The sequence below is a fragment of the Ceratina calcarata genome, unplaced genomic scaffold (genome assembly GCF_001652005.2).
Source record: "Ceratina calcarata isolate Rehan_Ccalc_2016 unplaced genomic scaffold, ASM165200v1 scaffold262, whole genome shotgun sequence".
Lineage (NCBI taxonomy): Eukaryota > Metazoa > Arthropoda > Insecta > Hymenoptera > Apidae > Ceratina > Ceratina calcarata.
In genome coordinates this window covers 119,368-140,008 of record NW_017148331.1, presented here as the reverse complement: position 1 = coordinate 140,008, position 20,641 = coordinate 119,368, and the positions used below count along the sequence as shown (strand labels likewise).

The 20,641-nt window shown below is 43.5% G+C and overlaps 1 protein-coding gene across 1 annotated transcript in view; it reads right to left on the bottom strand.

The window, feature by feature from the left end:
- The window catches only part of vg (transcription factor vestigial), a gene marked incomplete at its 3' end in the record, with an annotated part of 78,743 nt that overhangs the window by 4,810 nt on the left and 53,292 nt on the right, over positions 1-20,641 (bottom strand). Inside the window, exons 2-3 of the mRNA XM_026812192.1 lie at positions 6,910-7,117; positions 6,656-6,811 (exon numbers count right to left, since the gene is read on the bottom strand). Of these exons, the coding sequence (XP_026667993.1) occupies positions 6,656-6,811; positions 6,910-7,117 (364 nt within the window). The remainder of the gene's footprint in view (positions 1-6,655; positions 6,812-6,909; positions 7,118-20,641) is intronic.

Sequence of the window (20,641 nt, the reverse complement as noted above, 5' to 3'; positions counted from 1 at the left end):
GTGTACTTCTCTTCTAATTTCGATATTTAATGAGTTACATAGGATTATTCGGCATTTTATTGATGTTGACAAAATCCGACCATTCCAGCGTCGAAACGGCGAACTTTTGGAAAAAAATTTCGTTTTTCCTCAATAACTTCTAAACCGTTGGTCGTACGGGAAAATTGCATAATACCTTTCTTGTAGAGGACGACGAGATCTACAATTTCCATGTAAAAATTTTTCGCTAGCATTAATAGTTAACGGGTTATTAACGAAAAACGAAAAAACAATTTTTTGCAAATTACTCGTAAACTATTGACGCTAGCGAAATGTTTTTATACAGAAATTATAGATCTCGTTGTCCTCTACAAAAAAGATCTGATGCAATTTTCTCGTATCTCAAATGGTTTGGGAGTTATTGGCCAAAAACGAAAATTTCGCAAAATCTGAAGGGGTACCCCTTGGAAAAATATCGGAAAAATAAAAAAAATTTTTTTTCGCAAAATATGGAAAAGTGCTTCATGTGCAGAATATCCAAATTCGATTTTTTCGACAACGAAGCGTCAAACGAAAAAATGTTATTCCTATTTTACATTTTCCAGTATCATCCCCTGTTAGGCTCCACCATCCGTTCAGTCACACCCTGTATATTTTTTAGTGATAATTACCAGGAAAATTATTAATGACAAAAATATGTTAATTGACAATTAATTGCTTGAGATATTTCTATTTCCGGTTTCACAGACTCTTCGTAGGAAGGTTGTATATAATCGAATAAGAACTCGCAAAATTCGGTTTGGTCAAAATTTCTCCTAGCGATCTGCGAGTGGCGAAAGGGCCCGAAGCTCGATACTATAATCCGATTGGGTATCGGGTCGTCCCGGTAACAACTGACCCGCGACACTTTCGGCATAAAGAAGTCATGGGGCCGCATTGTTTCCCACGCGTGGAATGCCGGAATGGAGGAGGGTCGGAGCCTGGCCTCTCCGTATACCCGGGGACGAAACGCGTAAAATACCTTCTCGTTGGATTGGCCGCGCCGCACGGCATCAACCTCCTACACACGTATCAAGAAAGATTGACTAACTATCGCGTTAAATATTGCGATTTGCTTAACGGAGGAGATGCGAGATAGCGGAACGGAAACCGGCCCCCACGCTCTTCTTCGTACCACGTTCCTACCTCCAACCCCCGGTTCCCTTCTTGCTGCATCGCCGACGTTTCCTACCTCCTACTTCTCCTCCTCTTCTTCCACGCTAACCCTCTCTGCCTCCTCGACATCCCTCTGGCCCCCGGCACGCTGGCCTCGGCCGACTGTCCTTTATTTATTAACGCAATTAAAGAAACAGAGTGTCGAGCGTCCACGGTCGGCTTTCTACTGTGCCGATGCCGCGGCTCGGAAAGGGACAAGATTCAATTCTACCCGTCGGTGACGTAAGCAAAAAGGGCTGTCGATTAGGATAAAGCGAAAAAAGAACTACTCGTCGCTAAACTAATTCCGGTGATGCCGGAGAGCTATACCAATCGCAAGATACAAGTAGATACTATTACTAATTAGCTTTATTTATGTAAGTGTAACGCGCGTTAGGCTGGTAATAAACCTAATCACTTACTAGCTCACCATTTATTATAACCAGACGGTCCGAAGCGAACGGCTCGGAGCCAGATCGCGGCTCAACGAGCCTCGCAGAGGACAGATTCACGAACCAGGCTCGGACCATTAATTTTTTTCCAGAGTTCATCCATTTCGCCGGGCCTCGGTTCGCGCCGAGCCGGTAATGATTCACTTTTAGCTGTTCACCGAGCAGCACGGTCATCGATCGTTCGGCCGCGGTCGCGATAGCTCGATACAAATGTACTCGGTAAATCTTCGCCGCGGCGGTGTTTCATTTCGCGGAAAATAATCGTCCGACACGCAACGGGGGATGAGTCCCGGCTACGTGCGTGTGTACTAGTTTATGTGTGCGCACCGTCGGCGTCGACGCGTGGCGTTGGCGCCAAGCCAGAAGGTGCCTCTATAAAGACGTCGCGCGTCGCGGTGCCGCGATTCGTCAAAACGTAACCCACAGCAGATTGATGTGGCGGTGCGACCGGATGGCTCGTTATTCTGATTGCGAGTTACCCCGCGCGGGCACAGCCGACCAAAGAGATATACCCATTTAAGTTCGTCGGGGAAATTAATGGCGCGTTCCAGTCTATTTCCGATTTGTAGTTGATTTCGCATAAGTATTGCCGCAATAATCGCAGAAACAGTAGTTCACTCAGAAACTGATTACACAAATCTACTGATTATAATGTGCAACATTTGACATAAAATTAATTGTACAATTATTTCACGAATTATTAATAATAAACCCTCATTAGTATAATACTCGTTTTATTCAGAATTTGATTCTTGATTGAAATTCGAGAAAAATATTGGGCATTCTATTTAAAAACTGAAGTTGTTCCTTATGTCCCATTAAAAAAACAGATCGTATCACTGCATGTCTCCTTAGAGACCATGAAACACTTGCTTAAAGATTTTTATCATACAACCTTACAGATTATTCGAAGTCGTCATGGTACGAGACTCACCCTGTATATTATTCTCCACTGTGTATTAAAACGACAGGAATATTTAGTATTTAAATTATGATAACTAATTAAATTGGCAAACATAATAAATCGTGGAATGTAAGATCAATCGGGGATGGAATAGAATCGTGTGAGCTCGCGACGTTCTCAATTACGGCAGCGGCACGTTAAAATGGCGACATGTCATTGATTACACGGTAATTTTCGTGCGTGTGATCCGTGCCTCCGAGCGTACGAGCCGCTTAGTGAAAAAGCCTGAGACCCAGGATGAGGGTATCGCTAATCTCGCGGTGATCCCTTTGAAGAAGCCAGGAGGATGTCTTGTAAAGGCCGTGTCAAGTAATTGCGTCTCTGTTGCGCCGCGATGGCCGGCGTACGGGGCGTTAATTTGACGCCACCGACTGGAACGACACGCTCAATTTCCCGAACTCAACGATACCGCGGCGCGCCGACGCGACGACGGCGTCGGATCTTCGTTGCGTTCCCATCAGACCGAACTGCACACAAGCGCCACGATAAGCTGGTTTCTCTAAACCCCCTCCTCCCCGTCCTACTTGGAATTAACCCTTTGAACGGATATACGAACGCTGATAAACGCGTACAATTTTTCAGCATGAAAATACTGATGAATGATTCGGAGTTCTAATTGGCTTCGATACGCACTACTTTTTATTTTCTCTTTAATTTCTTGAACGTCTGGTTATGAATGAATCATTCTACTTACGACTTCGTCGATAGTAAGATTAACGCTAAACCTATCGATGGAGTCTAGATTAATTGACACTGATATTTTAGTTTCATATCAGTTTAAATAATAATGACAACTTTAACAATATAACAAAACAATTTTCGTATTTTTTATATTTTGTATAGAAAAATTTAACAATTATTAATTAGCATAATAGTTTTAGTGTCAATTTCCTAAATTCAGACACAAGCAAACTCTTTACTCATATTATAAAATGCACTGTGCATGTGTATTGTCTTAATTTTTATTGTGACGTGATCATTCTTTCAATAAAATCTGATAAACGAAAGGAACATTAAATATTAACAGGAACAGAGCTCATATTGCATTCAAGGTCGTAATTCAGAAAAATTGTGACGCGGACTGTTACTATAGGGGAATGACTTCTTGCCACGGGAGAAATTGCATTTGGTAGGCTTTTGCCCGGTTACCAGCCGGTACCAGGAGCGGCTGGCACACGCTTAAGGGGATCGAAGAATGCGGACGATACGACTGGCCGATAAAACGTTTTGCCCTCGAATGCTCGCCGATACGGGAGCATAACCGACGCGATCACGATTATCCTGCTTTCTTGTGGACACCGCCTTCGAAGGACTACTGCACGTGCGTAAACCGACAACGCACAGCTCAGATGAGTCTGTACCTACTACATCATCTTCTGGTACTGTTAATAATTGCTATATGACCAACCATTTATTATAACATTTATTAGATAGTTATTTCTATTTTTAAGAAATCATTTTTGAGTGCAAAAACAACTTAGTCACTAAAATAGTTTTAAGGGCCAAAATTTACCCTGAAGGGTTTTAAGTTACCCTCCCTCAAACCTTAAAGATACGTGTACACAATATTCCTGCGAGCTAACTAGCAGATTTTGACTGGACTCCATCAAAATCACTGTTCTTTTAGAAATCCTCACAGTTGTATATTTCGTACTTGGAAATATAAAGTCACATCGTGATTAATGAAGTTAATTTTCATCCATTTCCCGAATACAGCATAAGGAAGTTACTTTGTACAGGACTCGTTCCCAGTAATCGATTAAGAAAGTTATTTCACAAGTTCCATTTATGAAATCTTTTAAGCCTTTCTTTTGACTTGTAGTGCAAGATTTTTCTAGATTTCTTATTAATGGATTTCTCTGGTACTTTGATTTGCGTGTTATGTATGTATTTTCAGACATATTCATTGATTATTTTTGTGCACAGTCTTGGTTAAATGTAATCGACTTTCTCACTCATTAGCCGGGGAAATGTATTATCGTTATAGGTACGGGGCTAATAACGTCTTTAGCTTGGTTGCTCGAATCTTGAATTAATTGATAACCGTAAAAGGAGTGACGTGATTAAGGAAAGCTAGTAACGCAGGGCGCCGCTTTGATGTACCACGGAAATCGTATACTGTCCAGTCTCGTTTGATAAATTTTCCACGCGTTGATAACGTTAAAATATAGTTGAATATTCCAGGAAATTTTATTGGCGCACGTCTTTCAGACCGGTTAGAATCATACATTTTTTTCTGAGGTATACTTGATGATCCTGAATTTTGCTAATATAATTTTTTAAGATCAGTTTCCAATCATGAACATTCTATCCCATCGTTAACATTTTGTATTTTGTTTCACGTGAAAGAAGTATCAAAGGGAATCTCAATTTCACGTGAGATCCTTCTCCAAAGGAACCCGAAACACTGTCCAATTTAATAAGGCAATAGCCGCGGAAGCTCGCAGCGGGGGTCGCAAACACGTGCCGCAGCACGTTCGAACAATTCCCCGCTCTTCTTATCGGCTGGCTCTCTTCCTTGGTCCTCCCCGCGGAGGGTGTCTTTGTTCCCGGGGCGCACACGCCCGTCGAGCGAGAGACGTTCGCTCCTTGTACGTACGTTAGTCGACATACCGCGGCTAAAACTGTCTCCTCAGCCTCCGTCTCTTCTACTCCTCCTCTCGCGCTCGCTCGCCTCTTCTCCCTCATCCCCGGTACGGTTCGCTCTCTCCCTGAGTCAGCGTGCGACTCGTAGAGAGCCGGGAGAGGCGCGGAAGCTCTTAATTTACCTTTCCTACGCCGTGAAAGCGCGGTCGCGATGGAACGACGACGAAGAAGAAGCTCCGGCAGGGGGAGAGGCGCGCGACGGCACATAACAATTAGGTCGTGTTGTCTTGAATTCTAAGCAGGCTAGTGAACTGATCCTGCCGAGGCACTGCCGCGAGATAAATGCGGCCTTAAACGATACCGATATAGACGGGCTGCTACGCCGATCGCTTGCCAAACTCGAACCGTGACAACCCCCTATCCCTGCTCGCTGGCCTTTCTCGTTAGCCGGCTGTTTCTTTCGGCAACTTTCGGCCCTTCAACGGGATCATTCGTCCCGCCGCATCGACTATCTTTCCAGAGGTCCATTCCTTTTCGGGACGATATGAATGTTTCCTTCTCGGTACCCCTTTTTAACCCGTCGATATCGTTCCGCTCTTCGTCGCATGTATTCTGATGAGTATTCCTCTCATCGCGTCAGTTTATTCTGATCGATTTTGCGCCTTGCCTGATATAGGTGACAGGTTTTTCGTTTTGCCGGTCTTTATGGTATGTGCAACGACGTGTCCTTCTTTTGTTAATTCATTTCTGCGAAGTTTCGGCTTGCCAAATATAGCTGACACGTTTTGGTCATCCGAGAATTTTTATCTATTCGATTTTAAGAGATCTTTTTATTCCTCGTTTACCCTTTTATGCCGTTCCCCTATTTCCATCCGTGGTATTTTTTCCCACCCTTCCTCTGTCCCCCGAGGAACACCTTCTTCTTCTTCTTCTTCTTCTTCTTCTTCTTCTTCTCCTTCGTCTCCTTCCACCGGCCGACATGCAGCGGGGGTTTTAAGTCCCCGAGTACGACGACGGTACAATTGTTACGAGGCTTGTTAGCGTTGTCGCGGGCTAATGGCGCACTTTATTATCGGTCTCTCGCTCTGTTCGCGTCGCACATCCGCGCCGCGATGCGTTTTAAATCACCGCCCTTTGATGCATTAGTCCCGGTCCCTTTCTCGCGCTGTCCCATCTTCGGGCCGCGTGCTCCGATGACGTCCGACCGTCGAAACGAGATCCTAATTGGAACGAATCGCGCCTGGCTACTTATTCTCACGACGCGCGGACACACCTACTTTATTTCAATTCCGCTTATCACGAACATTTTATTTCTTTTTTTTTTAATTTAATTTCGCACCGTAGAGTCTCTTATTTTTATAGAGTTTATGAAGAAATCGTTCTGTCTCTTAGTGAAAACAATTCTTAGTTCTAAAGTGCTGCGCTCCAATTCTTCGCAATTATTAGAATCTTTATGGAATATTTTATTTCAATTACTCACCCTTCTTGTCGTGCGCCAACGCCCTTTGAAAATGTTCTTCTACCTTGGACGCGGCATCCTCTCTGTAGTGAGTGACGACCACGCAATTCGGGTTCAGGTACTGCGCTCTGCTCTCGCCGTCGTCCGAATCCTCCCCTGCGGTACCGGTTCCCACAGCTTTAACCCAGTTAAAAAAAATCATTCATAATTTTTTGTAAATTAAAGAAAGCAAGTAGAATAGAATTATTTATTGAAAGAGATTCTATGTAACATACCGTCCGTCGATCTGTCGTCGTCTAACGTTCTCGAAGGTTGCGCTGTAGTCGATGCGAGGGGTGGCCGTGGCTGAGGAGTTGGCCTTGGCGATGCCGGGCTGGGTGCCGAGCCGACGGAACCGGCGCTACTCGGTTGCCCTTGGGGGACGCTTCCACCGGCCGGGCAAATTTCAATACCCGCTGCACCGAGCGATCTTTGGACATTCAACTGGAGAAACAAAGTATATTTTCTTATTTAATACTTTTATTTAATTCTATTATTTAAGTTAAAGATTAGTCAATCACTGGCCCCAAAAATGTTTCTATTAAGCCTACTGGCAACTGAAGTAATTTCATGACATTTCTGTATTTATTATCTTCTACATATTCCTGAGATTTTTAAATGTTTCACAGGGTGTAAGCCTTCTTGATTATCAGATAATTAAAAAATGTAACAAATAAAAAAATGTTTGCACAGAGTTGTCACGGTTTAAATAGAATTCGTGTTGTTACATTGAAGCATCTCGATTTGTGCGGCAAGACGTTCACACGATTCGAATAAGTAATTTCCGCAAGTAGTCACGCAACAACTAATTAAGACCAAGATCATGAAGCATTTAATTTACATCGTTGATTTGACAAATATTTATTTCTGTATTAAAGAAAAGTTGACCTAAGTATTTCCCTAAAGCTTTTATGCATATTTGAATTCTATCAATTTACAATTCCATTGCTTGAGGATGTCCCAATCATTCCAATGCCATTCTACAATCAATAGCAAAGCATCATGAACCATGCGGCTAAATTTCAACCCTCGTGGGAGGAATATCGATGTCTGCATCGACGTTTCGAGAGTACTAAAATATTACAAGCTCAAGAGGACCGCGAACAACGAAACGGTCGCCGAGGAGAACATCCGCTGGGAACGGCGCGGACAATTCCAGAGATTTTACCACCCTCGAGCCGGTACCCGCCACCCCCTGGCTCCGCTCCAACCCCGATCGTCTGTCTGCCAGTCACTCGGCGAATCCGTCGTCGTCTCGGTTGACGTTTAGTAGGTAAATCGTACGGTACCGAGTCCTTAGAAGAGAGGGTAAACCTCCATTGAGCACATACCGACGCCAGGCGTTGGCGTCCATTGTACGCCCCGCCGCTGCTCACGGTCCGGGGCAGACTGCAAATAGCGGCGAGAGCGAGCTATGCTATGCTATGCGCTGGCATCGTCACGGCCGCTCGCAATGAGACCAAATAGGACGTAATGCTCGCTATTCATTAGATCCTACGGATGCAAATGCCACGCTGGGTCATGGCATTCTGCTCGAATTTTTTCAACCCGCGCCTCGTCGCGCCGAACCGATCGCGTGCACGACACGACAAGCCAACTATTCGACCACGCCGGATCGAAAGATGGCAGCCGAGCGAGCGTCGGGACGCTCCGACGACCCTTGTTCGAGGCATCCCTCGAAAGGACACAGGTTGCGGTGGTGCGGTGGTATTAATTCGGGATAACCCCTCCTTAGGTTCAAACATGATTCCCTGCTTCGGAATTGTGTCTTTTATATACATATACTAAAAGACGATTCATGATTTGTATCTCTACTTCAAAAGAAATAAATTTCCTCTTAAACGTCGTTTTTTATCTTTATCAGACATGGCTGGAAACTGAAACTTGATTTTCCAAAAATTAGATTTATAGACAAAGAAGTCACTCACAATTATAATTTATTTATATATTTTCATCTAAAGGCACTATAGTTCATTATTCCTTCCTGTCATTATTTTAAGATAATTTAGTTTTTAAATATGTTAAAGAAAAATCATGTTATCTAGTACAAGTACAATGTTTTACAAAGATTTTCGCAATTTTCTTATCGTGTTAGAGCGAAACCGTGTTGTAGGAGGACTACCTGTACTCGATTTTGTAAAATCCATTGGTATACAACGCGAAAATTAAATATAAACTATAACAGTGAACAATAATAATAACTGAGAATGGCATAATACTATTGTAGATGAAATACACGGTCAAGAATAATTCATTTGCAGAAAGGGGTAATGATATACTCAGTGTTTGAGGTAGATCTGGAGAAAATATTTGCCTGGATTAGTCAAATGAATCTGATTTATCACATCTTATCTAATCAATGATTCTTCGAAGTCTCAAACTCATTTATTTATGTCTAAGGATTCGAACGTCTAATCCTCAAACTGGCAAAACAGAACAAACCTCTTAGCTTCTAGCAAACGGTTTTCACAGAACTAGTCGTAAAATCATCGCGAATTACAATTGACGTCAATTGCTATCTCTATGAATTATCTACGATAAAACAAGAAGATCGCCACAGATAGTGGTACATCGTACACCGTTAGTCCAGCGATTTGCCGGGTTAGAAAGAGAACAACGAGCCACGAGGTCGATCAATTCCGCGGGCATAATCCGGCCGGTGGTTATGCGAGGAACTCGGAGGACGCGCGCGCTTTTCGAGCGGAAACCAGCCAAGCATGCACAATTTTAATCTGGCTCGTGCTTTCTGCGTTCGACCGGCGGCCGTCGATCGGCGCTCCGTCGAGGGAGTCGAAGGTCGATAGATTGACGAGCGATCGAAAGTGAACGGCGGTGGGTATACAAAGTCTACGGCCGATCCTGACGCATTACTCACGCGCGATGACGGCCAACCCGGGAAAAATATGACCGTGCGAATGCCGACAACGGCCAGCAGGATTTCCCGGCAGGCATCGAGGCCAGATGCTTTCCTACCGATTTCCTGAACGAGGCAATCCGCCGACAGAAAGTCAGTCGCGCTAAGAATTGCAGAGAATAAATTAATTAGAGAAATGTATCTCTTAAGAGACTAATCGGTAAAGAATTCTTTCTTAAATTCTTCAAATAAATGATGATCACAATTAGCTTTGGAGGTTTTAAACGATTATTGAAACTTCATCCTGAATCACGATAGCACAACCGAAAGCTGCTATTTGCTGCCGAATACGTTGACATAATCTGAATATTGGACGACAGGCGTCGTTTCATCAATTCAGTCGTAATAAAAATATCGTAGATACAGTGTTCGTCCGCGGTTTCGAAATAAGCGGAGAAGCCAGACCGAGTAAATGAATTCTGCTCGCAGGGACTCGCGTATATTAGCAGGAAGATAAATCGGGGATGCTCGCGCGCGGTCCAGCCGATATTCATTACGGCTAGTATCGTACCTGACGGCGCGGCCCGCGCGCCGCCGAGCCGCGTTGGTACATCGATCCTCGCGATCGTGCCGAACGCGATCGTAATGATCCAAGAAACCGTCCGCGCGCGAGTTGCATGCCATCCCGACGCGATGATAAAGAACGAGCGAGCGTAGTTGCGCGCACCATAGGCAGTCGGTAGCCATTATTGTTGCGCAAACTATCGAGGATAAATCTAGCCGACCGACGGCCGCGTATGAATTATAAGCTCAATGGGGCGAACCGAGAAAATTCGTCTCTGTTCTCTAAGATATAGTCAAATTTTCCGATAAGTATTGTGAGAATGTCTCAGCTTCATTTTTGAATTTACGAAGCGAGTCAATAAGAATATTTAAAATAATTTATAATTTGTTACAAGAAGAAAATTAATTCATTAAATGCGAAATTCATATAATGCATTTTTTAATAAAATCATAGAGGAGCTTCAAGAAGTTTGTAGATAAAACATATTTATATTCGGAGAATTTGTAAAATTTTTATTGGAAATTATAATACAACTTTCTACAATTAAGTATGAAATACAACATTAAGCAAATGACCTAAGCTTTTATGTAATAAGTTTTATCGAAGGTCTGCTTGAAATAATCAGTTACTTCTTATCGATTCAACTTGTATTATTCAAGAAGAACAAGATTATGCAGTAGAATCACGATTACTCGTTTTATTCATGTAAATCGTAATCAGTGTTGAAATGATGAACGTTTAAATTGTTCGGATGATGAATTACGGTTTGAAACTGAACAGTTACAATCGCATCGTAGAATATGTGCGTCTGCAATCCTCGTCATTCGACGCCACGATACACGCAATTGCAGTTGCGTACGTGTCGCCGTGGCCATTATTGTTGCGCGAGTCCCTGCGAATGGGAACAGTCGACAAATAGAGGCGAACGTGATGTTAAGTATAAGTTTAACCCTGGCAAATGGACCGAGGGACGCGCACGGTCCATTTCTCGGCAATGGCACGCTTCGCCAGAAATTCAAGGGGGAATTGTGTTAATTATTCGTATGAATATAAACATCGACGGTGCAAAATGGTAATAAAATTTTCGAGAATCTAAAGATATTACAGGAATTATAAAAATCCTTTTCTAATTAAACGTCAATTTTATACATAATTACAGTTTCTCAATGATCGAAGGATTTTGTTTAATAGTTTCTTACTAATAAATTTCGAAAGACATCTGAAGAAAAGAAGTCGTTGCCTGATACTTTCTAATACGAAGAATACCTCAAGGAAACGCTTCGCATTCTGCGCACGATTTTCATCGTGACAAATCTCATTAGTGTCCGTTTCTCCGAAGAATAACATACTTACGCTTAATTAGTTGTTTCAATACATAAACGCTGGCAGATTTATTTAGTAGTTTATTCTATTTCTCTTAATTCTCTTTATAAACCAATTTAGTAACGTGACATCATTTTCATCAAATACTCTCTTATGGAAAATATTCATTTGAAATAAGAAGGAAGCTACGCAAAATAATAATGACTTCATTTTTTAGATATAAATTAATTCCCTTCAGATTGTTTGACTTCAACTCACGATTTTTTCTCAAAAATTCCTAAAATCATGCATTTTTACAAAAATTGCTATTTTTCTGAAACGATACTGGATACAGCATTTCTGTTTCCGGATTCGTCTTTAACATGACAGTCTTTATAAGAATCACTGGATATTGCAAACAAAATTTTGCGGTAGTGTAATATTTTCACATTCCGTTTTCTTACAAATGCATAAAATCCTGTCTACTAATAACCACCCGAAATTTCAAACGCTCATAAATCATATCATGCGACATTTCGCCTGCAGCTGAAAAGCATACTCGTCCAACGGCAACCAAAACTAAGAGCGCGACTGGTCCGCGTGAAAGTAAGCGATAACCTCGCATCCAACAAAGTCAGACTTGTGTTCTGATCCTCCCAATCGGTTTGTCCGCGGCTCCCGGTTCCCGTTGACAAGCAGCAACCGTCTTTGTCGCGTGTATATCGGGGCTAGTACCCCGCCTAACCAATTACGTTCATACATCAGCGGGTGGGTAGCGCACACGAAAATAAGCTGACGCTGATGTATGCCGTGACTGATGGCGGCACGCGTGGGACGAGAGGAAAGCCACGCTCTGCGGCTCGCTTTCTTTTTCGCGACGCGAAACTTACGCGTCGGATACGCCCCCGAGATGTTATCATTATCCACCATAATAAACTCAGGCACCGGCATTCCATGGGCTAGTAGATCACCGATGGCGCGGCGCGATATTGAAACGGCGAAAACCGGCGAGACGTCGAACTATGACCGCCGGCATTCGGGGAACGCGCAATTGATCATGAACTTGAGCAACGAGCGGTTGACCACGTCTGGATTTTCATCGTCTCGTGTCAATCCATTCTCCAAGCTGACGAATATCATTTTTTAAGATAAACAATCATCGTACAATTATTCTTTTTTTTACTAGCACTTGGAATCTCTTATGAGTATAAAAAATATCCTAATTTCTGTCCATTCTGATTTTTTAAGAAACATATTGAATTTCCTATTTATCTCAAGGATATACTCGATTTTTCTTCCAATTCAATACAGAATGAAAAAAAAAATGTAAAAGATTTTTAGAGAATAGAAGGAAGGAAATAAATGCCCGTGCATAATTTTCTCCCTCCATCGGTTCAATGAAACGAGATAATAATTCGCGAAGCCATGATGGGGGCCACGGGGGGGAAAACGCAGGCAACAAAAGGACCGGGGGGATTAAAACCGAGTCTTCGAATCTTCCATAGATTACCACGGCGAGGCATCTAGCATCGGTCGGACGACAATGTGGTAATTAATCGAAGCAAGCCTGTCCGCGACGGTCTCACCGCGCCGGCTCTTCCTCTTTTGCTTTTTCTCTTCCGCGCCCGCTTCCCTCGAAACGGTCCGCGCGTCCTCTCGACATCCTCGCCAGCGAGCGAGTAGCTCTAGCCCCGAGAGAGGCGAGCTGCTCGCGCGGCCTTTCAAAGCATTCCAAAGCGCGAGCGCCTGTTCAACCCGTTCCCCTCCCCCCTCGACCCCCTCCGCCACCCTCCCCGCGCTCTTTCATCCCCCTTCCACGGTCCCACCACCGCGCCGGTGTCGAGTCACTTCACGAACCTAAGACCGCGTCTTTATTTGTTTCCTCTTTTGTCTTATAGATCTCTGAATCTCCGTATCGCCCCCTCTCCTCTTATTATTCCTTTTCAGTTCACCACCCCGTATCTTGTTCAATTCCTCTGCGTCCCGATCCGCGAACTGTCCTCGCCTGCCTGTACGTCGCAACCCCCATTAAAATGCTCAATACCGCGATGATCCCGGACGTTGATTTGGATTTATGTCCGGCAACCGGGAACGGAGCCACTCGGACTGGTCACGGTTGTGTACAGAATCCGGGCGAGCAATACCAATCGACGTCGGCGTTGTTCTTGCGTTTGTTCCTGCGTCGAAAGTATCCGTGGACCTTTCTCTCCCGGGACCAGTTTTTGCACGCTCCGCAAGGGATTAATCGTGTCGATAATTCGTTGTTAGTTTAGACTGAACGTTCCAGGCTCGGCGACGTTTTTACCCGGAGCCGAGTTGCCATTTGTCGACTATTTCCCCAGGATCGGGACAGGAGGGACGATATTTAAAATGCACTGTAAAACTTGTTCCGCTGTAAAAAAAACTCTCGCCTGAAATCCGTTATTTTGGAACAAGTATTACTGCAAAACGACTGAGACGACTATCGCTGAGTTAATAACTGAGACAGATTGTCGAATCTGTTGACCGTGGCTGTCAAACGTGGTTGAGATTAGTCGATCCGAATGACGACATTGTGGCAGCTTCCGAAAACCGTGTAAACCGGAGGAGCACATCCATCGATCGCGATTTAAACGAATGAGTGGACGTCCGTCGGGCTGATTCCCACATCAATTCACGGCCGGCGAGAGGAAGCTCGCCGTCGCTCTGTTCGACAAAGGCGGATAGTCGAGGCGGACGGAAGGAACAAGCGGCGATACGAGAAAGAATGGGCGACGACCGAAAAAGGGATGAAAAAGCGCGTCTCTCGGCCGCGAAAAACGAACGAGACGTGACGCGCGAGGGGAGAGGAGGGGAGGGGCTCGGTAACAAGCTACCACGGAGTATCTCGCAATTTGTTTGCCGGACACGGCCATTCGTCGACACGATTCTCCTATCTTCCACGGAGATGAGAGTCCACAGATCTCGACCGCGCCGCAGGATTACGACTATTGATAAGACGCCGGTGAACGAGTTCCCTTTAGTTAAGTTTAGTTCATTAGCAAACACCAGCCAGGTGGACGATGGAGCGATCTCTCGTTCGACCGACAAATTACAACGAGATCGGTTCCCTTCCTCTCTCCCTGATCCCTCGTTCCTCTTCATCGATTCCTACGACCACTTTCAGCACACGGAAAACTACGCAGCTCGTCCCGAGTACCGTTTAAGGACCATTGGGGGATGTGTCGAGATTTGCAAATTGATTCAAACATTTAATACGTACGATTTGTTACGTATTTCAACATCTATGAATAAATGATAGGATAAGTGAAGGTACAGTCCCAATTTCTGTTCACTGTTACAATTTCTACTCATTGGCTTAAGATTGTATATAACATTATAAAAAAATAAACCAATGACATGAACAGAAATTGGAATTTTCAAACAATGTTAACTTTGGATGCTTGAATAAAATAAAATATATTAAAAAAATAGCATTCTAATTGTTTCATTCAATAAGAATGTCTGTAGAATATAATATTTAACGAAAGGTGTCTTTGAGTCAGAATTTATTTAAAAAGACGTTAAATTACAAAGCAACGACTGTGCATCAGTTATTGCAATAAGGTATTATTAAGCAATATCTTTTCTTACGAGAGGAAGTAAAATGTACGATGTACTAAAAATAAGACATTGTACAACTAATGGGAATAATTGTACAACATTATTACAAATTATAGTTTTACCCAGCAAGCATTTTCTATTCCATTCCTGAGTTCTATTCTAAAATTCTGAATACACTGTCAACAGACAAGCTCATTCAAAAACGTATTAACTCAACTGTACGGGAGGTAAGCAAGCGGCAAGCATAAGTTGCAATAAAAAGAAAATTACTGAGAAAGGATTGCGAACGGAAACTGGAGATCCAAAGCATTCGGTTAAAGAGGCTCGCATTAACATCGGCCGCGGTCTGGCCGCGATATCGTCCCGGGATCTCGATCTGTCACGAGGCGCGACCGTAATCCGCGCGTTTTTCGTCGGCATTAATATTAGCAGGAACGATAATGGCAGCGACAACTAACGCGCCACCGGCGTGTACACGTGGCGGGCACGATTCCACGCGTCAACCAACGATGGCTGGACTTCAACGCATCCGAGGCGCATTCCGCATCCTTTGGATTCGCGCCTCTTTATTTTCAGACCGCGTAAATTGCGCGTGTAAAACGAGGCTATGAATTTCGCGGCGGTGCACTCGTAAGCCCGATAAATAGAGCGGCATTCCAGTAACGAGTATCGAAGAGGGATCATATCATTTTTGTCATACTCTCACCTCGGGAGGATCCTTTAATTTACATGGCTGTCCACGAGGATCCGCTCGAGCGGAAGAGTTTGATTCGCGCCACGCGTTGAACCAGTTGTTTCAATTAAACGACAAACGGGAATGCGCATCGAGCGATGATTCAAGGCTACCGCGCGGAAATACCCGGCCTTATTAGATTCCCTGTGATTTACGAACTTGGACTTGGCGAAGTCCGCTCCTGAATTCCCATTAATGGATACGGGTTTCTGACTTCCATTACTGACTTCTTCTAGGCACTGACATTAAAAGTTTAGAAGAAGATACGGCAAGATAGGATGTCTAAGAAGTAATGTAAATAGAATTGGAATAGAATTTTTACGTAATATTTATTAATACATTTTTATCATCAGTGTACGTCTGAACAACAGATTTTATATTATATGAAGCAAGGACTGAAATAAATAATTAGTTTCCACATTTTGAGGGGCGAGATAGAAAGATTCATATTTGAAACATGTGCTTCAGAGTAATTAGAAATTTCAGTATATTTTACTTCCTTTTATTTGATGGCATTTGTTAATTTTCTGATATCACATTTTGAGGGGCGAGATAGAAAGATTCATATTTGAAACATGTGCTTCAGAGTAATTAGAAATTTCAGTATATTTTACTTCCTTTTATTTGATGGCATTTGTTAATTTTCTGATACTCCCTTTTTTTATTATTTGTTTTCCTTCTTGAATTTTCATACTTTCCTCAAGCTAATACGTACTGTTACTATAAATTGCATACGTACATCGATATAAAAATATTGGAAACTTTCATGATCATATAAATCACGATACGTATGACCTACAGTATTGATATTTCTAAACTGACACTCATTCGTACTGATTTCTATATTTTACTAACAATCCCATCTTTACTTCAAAGGTGCTCGTTATCAAACATGCATTCTTCTGATTAGTTCTTTGAACATCAATCACTAATGGCACGAAGATCAATTTTGTGTAGTAAAAGAGCAATCGTTGTTCGACAAGTGTCCCCTAGTCTCCTCAAAGACCATCCATCCGCCGAAGTTTAAAACACGCTCGCGGGACAGAGAGAAACGAGTCAGCTCCCTTCGATAAGGGCTCGTCCCGCAAAAAAGAATTGCGCGCCGGTATTCGTTTAATGTCCCTCTCCCTTAGTAAGTACCGTGCCAGCCTGATATCCCTGAGTAATATTGCCGCACTGCGATATAAATGAAAACGTATCCGGGGATACGTGGCAGTGGCGTGGCAACCGATGGGTCACGTCAAAATCGCCGACGACCGTTTCACTATCAACATATTCATCGACTCTACTTCATTGGAATCAACTTTTCTTCGACGCTATTAATTAAACTAAGAACCTGTCAACAAATCGTCCCAGGAACAGTGTCGTAGCATTGATAAAAATTAGAGAAATTTGATAGGGAAAAAGAAATGAAACGAAGTGATTGTTTCGTCGATCCCAATGTAACGCGCAACCTGTAAAGGCTTGTTCGCCAGCGAAATTCCCTCGCGGGGGCTACTTAGAGGCTATCCAGGCCACTGTGCGAGCGAACGTGCACAGAGTGGAGTGGGAGCCGTGGAATAGGCGCGTTAAAAGCCATGGGACCGAGGAGAGATACCGGACAGACGAGGCCTTTAGTGTCCTGTTATCAGGTCCGATCCGATACGGTCACCAATAACTTCGGCTACCTACCGCAGCGACGTACTAAAGGTTATGCTACAGCTGGCCGCCCGCTACCGGCCGGCTCCGTTCACCAGCTTATTACTATGTACCGTCCACCGGCTCGTTCGAAGTTCGCGCCGGCCAATAGTTGTCCAATAAAAACCAGCTCTTTACATCCGCGGCGCAACGCCGCTCGCTGGCCATAACCGAGATGCATAACTTAATGCACTTTATCAGGGATCTGTCTCGTGGGAGGTGGCTCGGACGTCAAGCGACCTATGAAGCTGTGACCCGTGAGAACTGAACGATCCTCTAGTGAACAATTGATGATTCTAGGGATTAGAACTGAATTTTTCAATTTAAAGAAAAGGATTTATTCCCATACGGAGAGATTTTGGTTACAGCATGGAATTTGTATGAGTATTAAACTCGACCCATTATGTATGCTCAAAGCGCACTTATAGTATATCGTCTCATATGTTAGCATTATGAACATTCGATACGGAGATAAGTGAAATGAAGTACTGTTTATAGTCGCTGGCAGATGACCTATTGTATAAATTGGTACCAGCTTCTGAATACTTTTTAAAGAATAAAGTCAGTTATTTTAATTTCGTAAAATTGTTATCTACTATGTTCGAGATTTTCAATTCGTCTTGGCAATTTACAGGGACCGAGTAGAACCATCGCATTTTCACGCTCCAAAAGAGATCCTCTTAGCATGACTAATCTTGGCGCCTAGAAGCGAGCAGTGGAACATTTCTAATCCAAAAAAAATTTCACTCTAACAGAACACTTAGTGAAACTTCCAAAAATAATTCTCAAAAAATTTTCACCAATAATAAAAAAATTTACATCTCGAATGTAATGCTTGAAACAATTTCCATAGAAGTCCGCCTCGTCTCATTCTCCTTTCGGAACAATTAGTTTACAGCATCACAAAATATTCTAACGGCTTCATTTTACAGCAAGCCGGTAGCAGAACGATTAAACGATAGAATGACAAACTTCAATGAAACGCGCCGCGCGGCGTTCCATCGGTCGCCTAATTGTTTCCTTATCCGTCGATGAAACGCGCGCACGCACTCGCGGACAACGATTACACGGGTGACACGCGAAACCTTTCATTTCCTTATGACTCGTGCGCGATATATGAATTCCTGTTTGACGTTTCATTGCATCAAGTGGCGGCCGAAGTACTCTAAGAATCCGACGAATGTCCACCGCGGCAGTCCGCGCGCGTGCTTTTCTAGGGGGATCGCCCGGCTCTCGACGTTTTACCGCGATTCCTTTTATTTTTCCTACCGTGCCGCATGAACAATCAGCCGTTTGTCCGCGAAACCGAGGCTTCCCCGGCACGGAATCACGCGGAAGAAGAACACGCGCCTCGCTGGTATTTCTTCTTTTATCTCCTTGCAAGATTTCAGCTTACCTAGTTTTTTGTTTTCATCTCTACAGTTCAAGCCATACTAATTTTAATAGTCACAAGACTCCAATAGACTTCAGTTTTAAATTACAACTTCTTAAGCTGCATTATATGAATTTGTTCCGTAACGTTAATATTTAATTGTACAGCGATATTCTCATTAGATTATTTCAACGGAATCTTAATTATTTAAGTGGACATAACTTTCGGACTATCGAACAGCACCTGTAAATCAGCGTAAATTTCGCAGATCAGATTTCGATCTATTTGTGTATACGTGTACGAGTTTGATTTTCATTTTAAATCTTGCACCCATTTTAATTTATCCCTCTCCTTTCGTCGGTGACCTCGAAAGACACCCTGTCTCTTCTCCGCGTATTGAAAAAATAAGAGCTCGACACAAATGGACGGTAAACCGTGTCCGAGCGTGGCCAGGCGGAAGTCCTGGCGAGATTGCCACGAATGGAACACGTTACACGGAGGAGTGACACGTCACGCAGGCCGCGATATGGCCTGGTGACAGCGGATCGCGGAATTGCTGGGATGTGCGACAATTATCGGCACGGAATCGCCATATCTCACGCGTGCCAGCCGGAGTTTCGTTTGCACGACCGCTACCGTGTGTATATGCGTGCACGTCCGTCGGTTTCTATATACGAGGCCGCGCGAACTCGTGTCACAGCTCGGGGCAAGGTGTGCTGCAATGTTACATTCCTTGCCGCTGTTCCGTTTTTAGTCTAGGAACGCCATTCTTTGCGACACGCGCTAAAGGGGGCTACGCTCCGTGCCACTGCGTTCGCCGGCCACCTCTGTTTTCTGAGGATCGCATTCCGATCGCCGCCGCCTTCCCCGCACGGACGCTACGCGATCACGATTGATCCCGAGATCGATACCTTTCCGATATTTTAGTACCACCGGTCTCTATACAATCGATCGATCTTTTTTATTATTTCTGTAATTTTTTAACGACCACTTCTATCAGGACAGTTCGATTCTCGTTCTTTTGTATCCTGAGCTGCAATTATTCTTCTCTCTCATTTGATCAAAGATAAAAAATCAAAGTTTTCTAAGAATTTTGTATGGAAGCCTTATTCCAGAATTGAATTATCAAGTATAAAGTTGTATTTAGATGAAAATCAGTGTTTTCCACTGATCGCGTGAATTCCGCGGAACGTTCGCGTGAGTAAAGGCAGCCACGTCCGTTCGTGATCTTCCACACGCTTCGCGCACCGGTTTCTTCGAGCAGCGCGGCGATTTCCAGAACTGAATGTAATAAGAGTCCTCGCTGCATTCGAGACGAATCCGTCCTCAATATACTTGCACCGGGATTAATGCAATACCAGCGGAGCAAGAAATAACAGAACGAGAGATAGAAGGAAAATGAAAGAAAGGAAAGGGATTACCGGGGCGTATCACGCAAGATAGGGAGGTACTCGTTCAATATTAATTGAAATAGCGCGAGGGATCGTATCCTCGCGGACGATCTAGTAACAGTAAGTAGCAATGAATAAGTGGATAGTGGCAGTAATGAACGGAGTGCGTCGACCGAGAATTATTTTCGAAAGGGGATCGCGTCGCGAGATCTTTCGTTCAATGCGTCGCGATCGTTGGCAATCGATCGACCCGGTTCTCTATCTGGCGCACTGTACGACGACAGAGAAAATCGCTCGACCTTATTTTCATACCAACGTGCAGACTGAATCAATTCAGTTTCAAATGATTGGTGATTATCCTTCTTATATGCCTATTAATAGCACTTATTCGTGTGGAGCTAAAAATGTGAGACATTAATCGATAATGAAATAAATATATTATTAATTTTGTTACAATTATATTAAAAATATGTTTAAATTTGTAATTTCTAA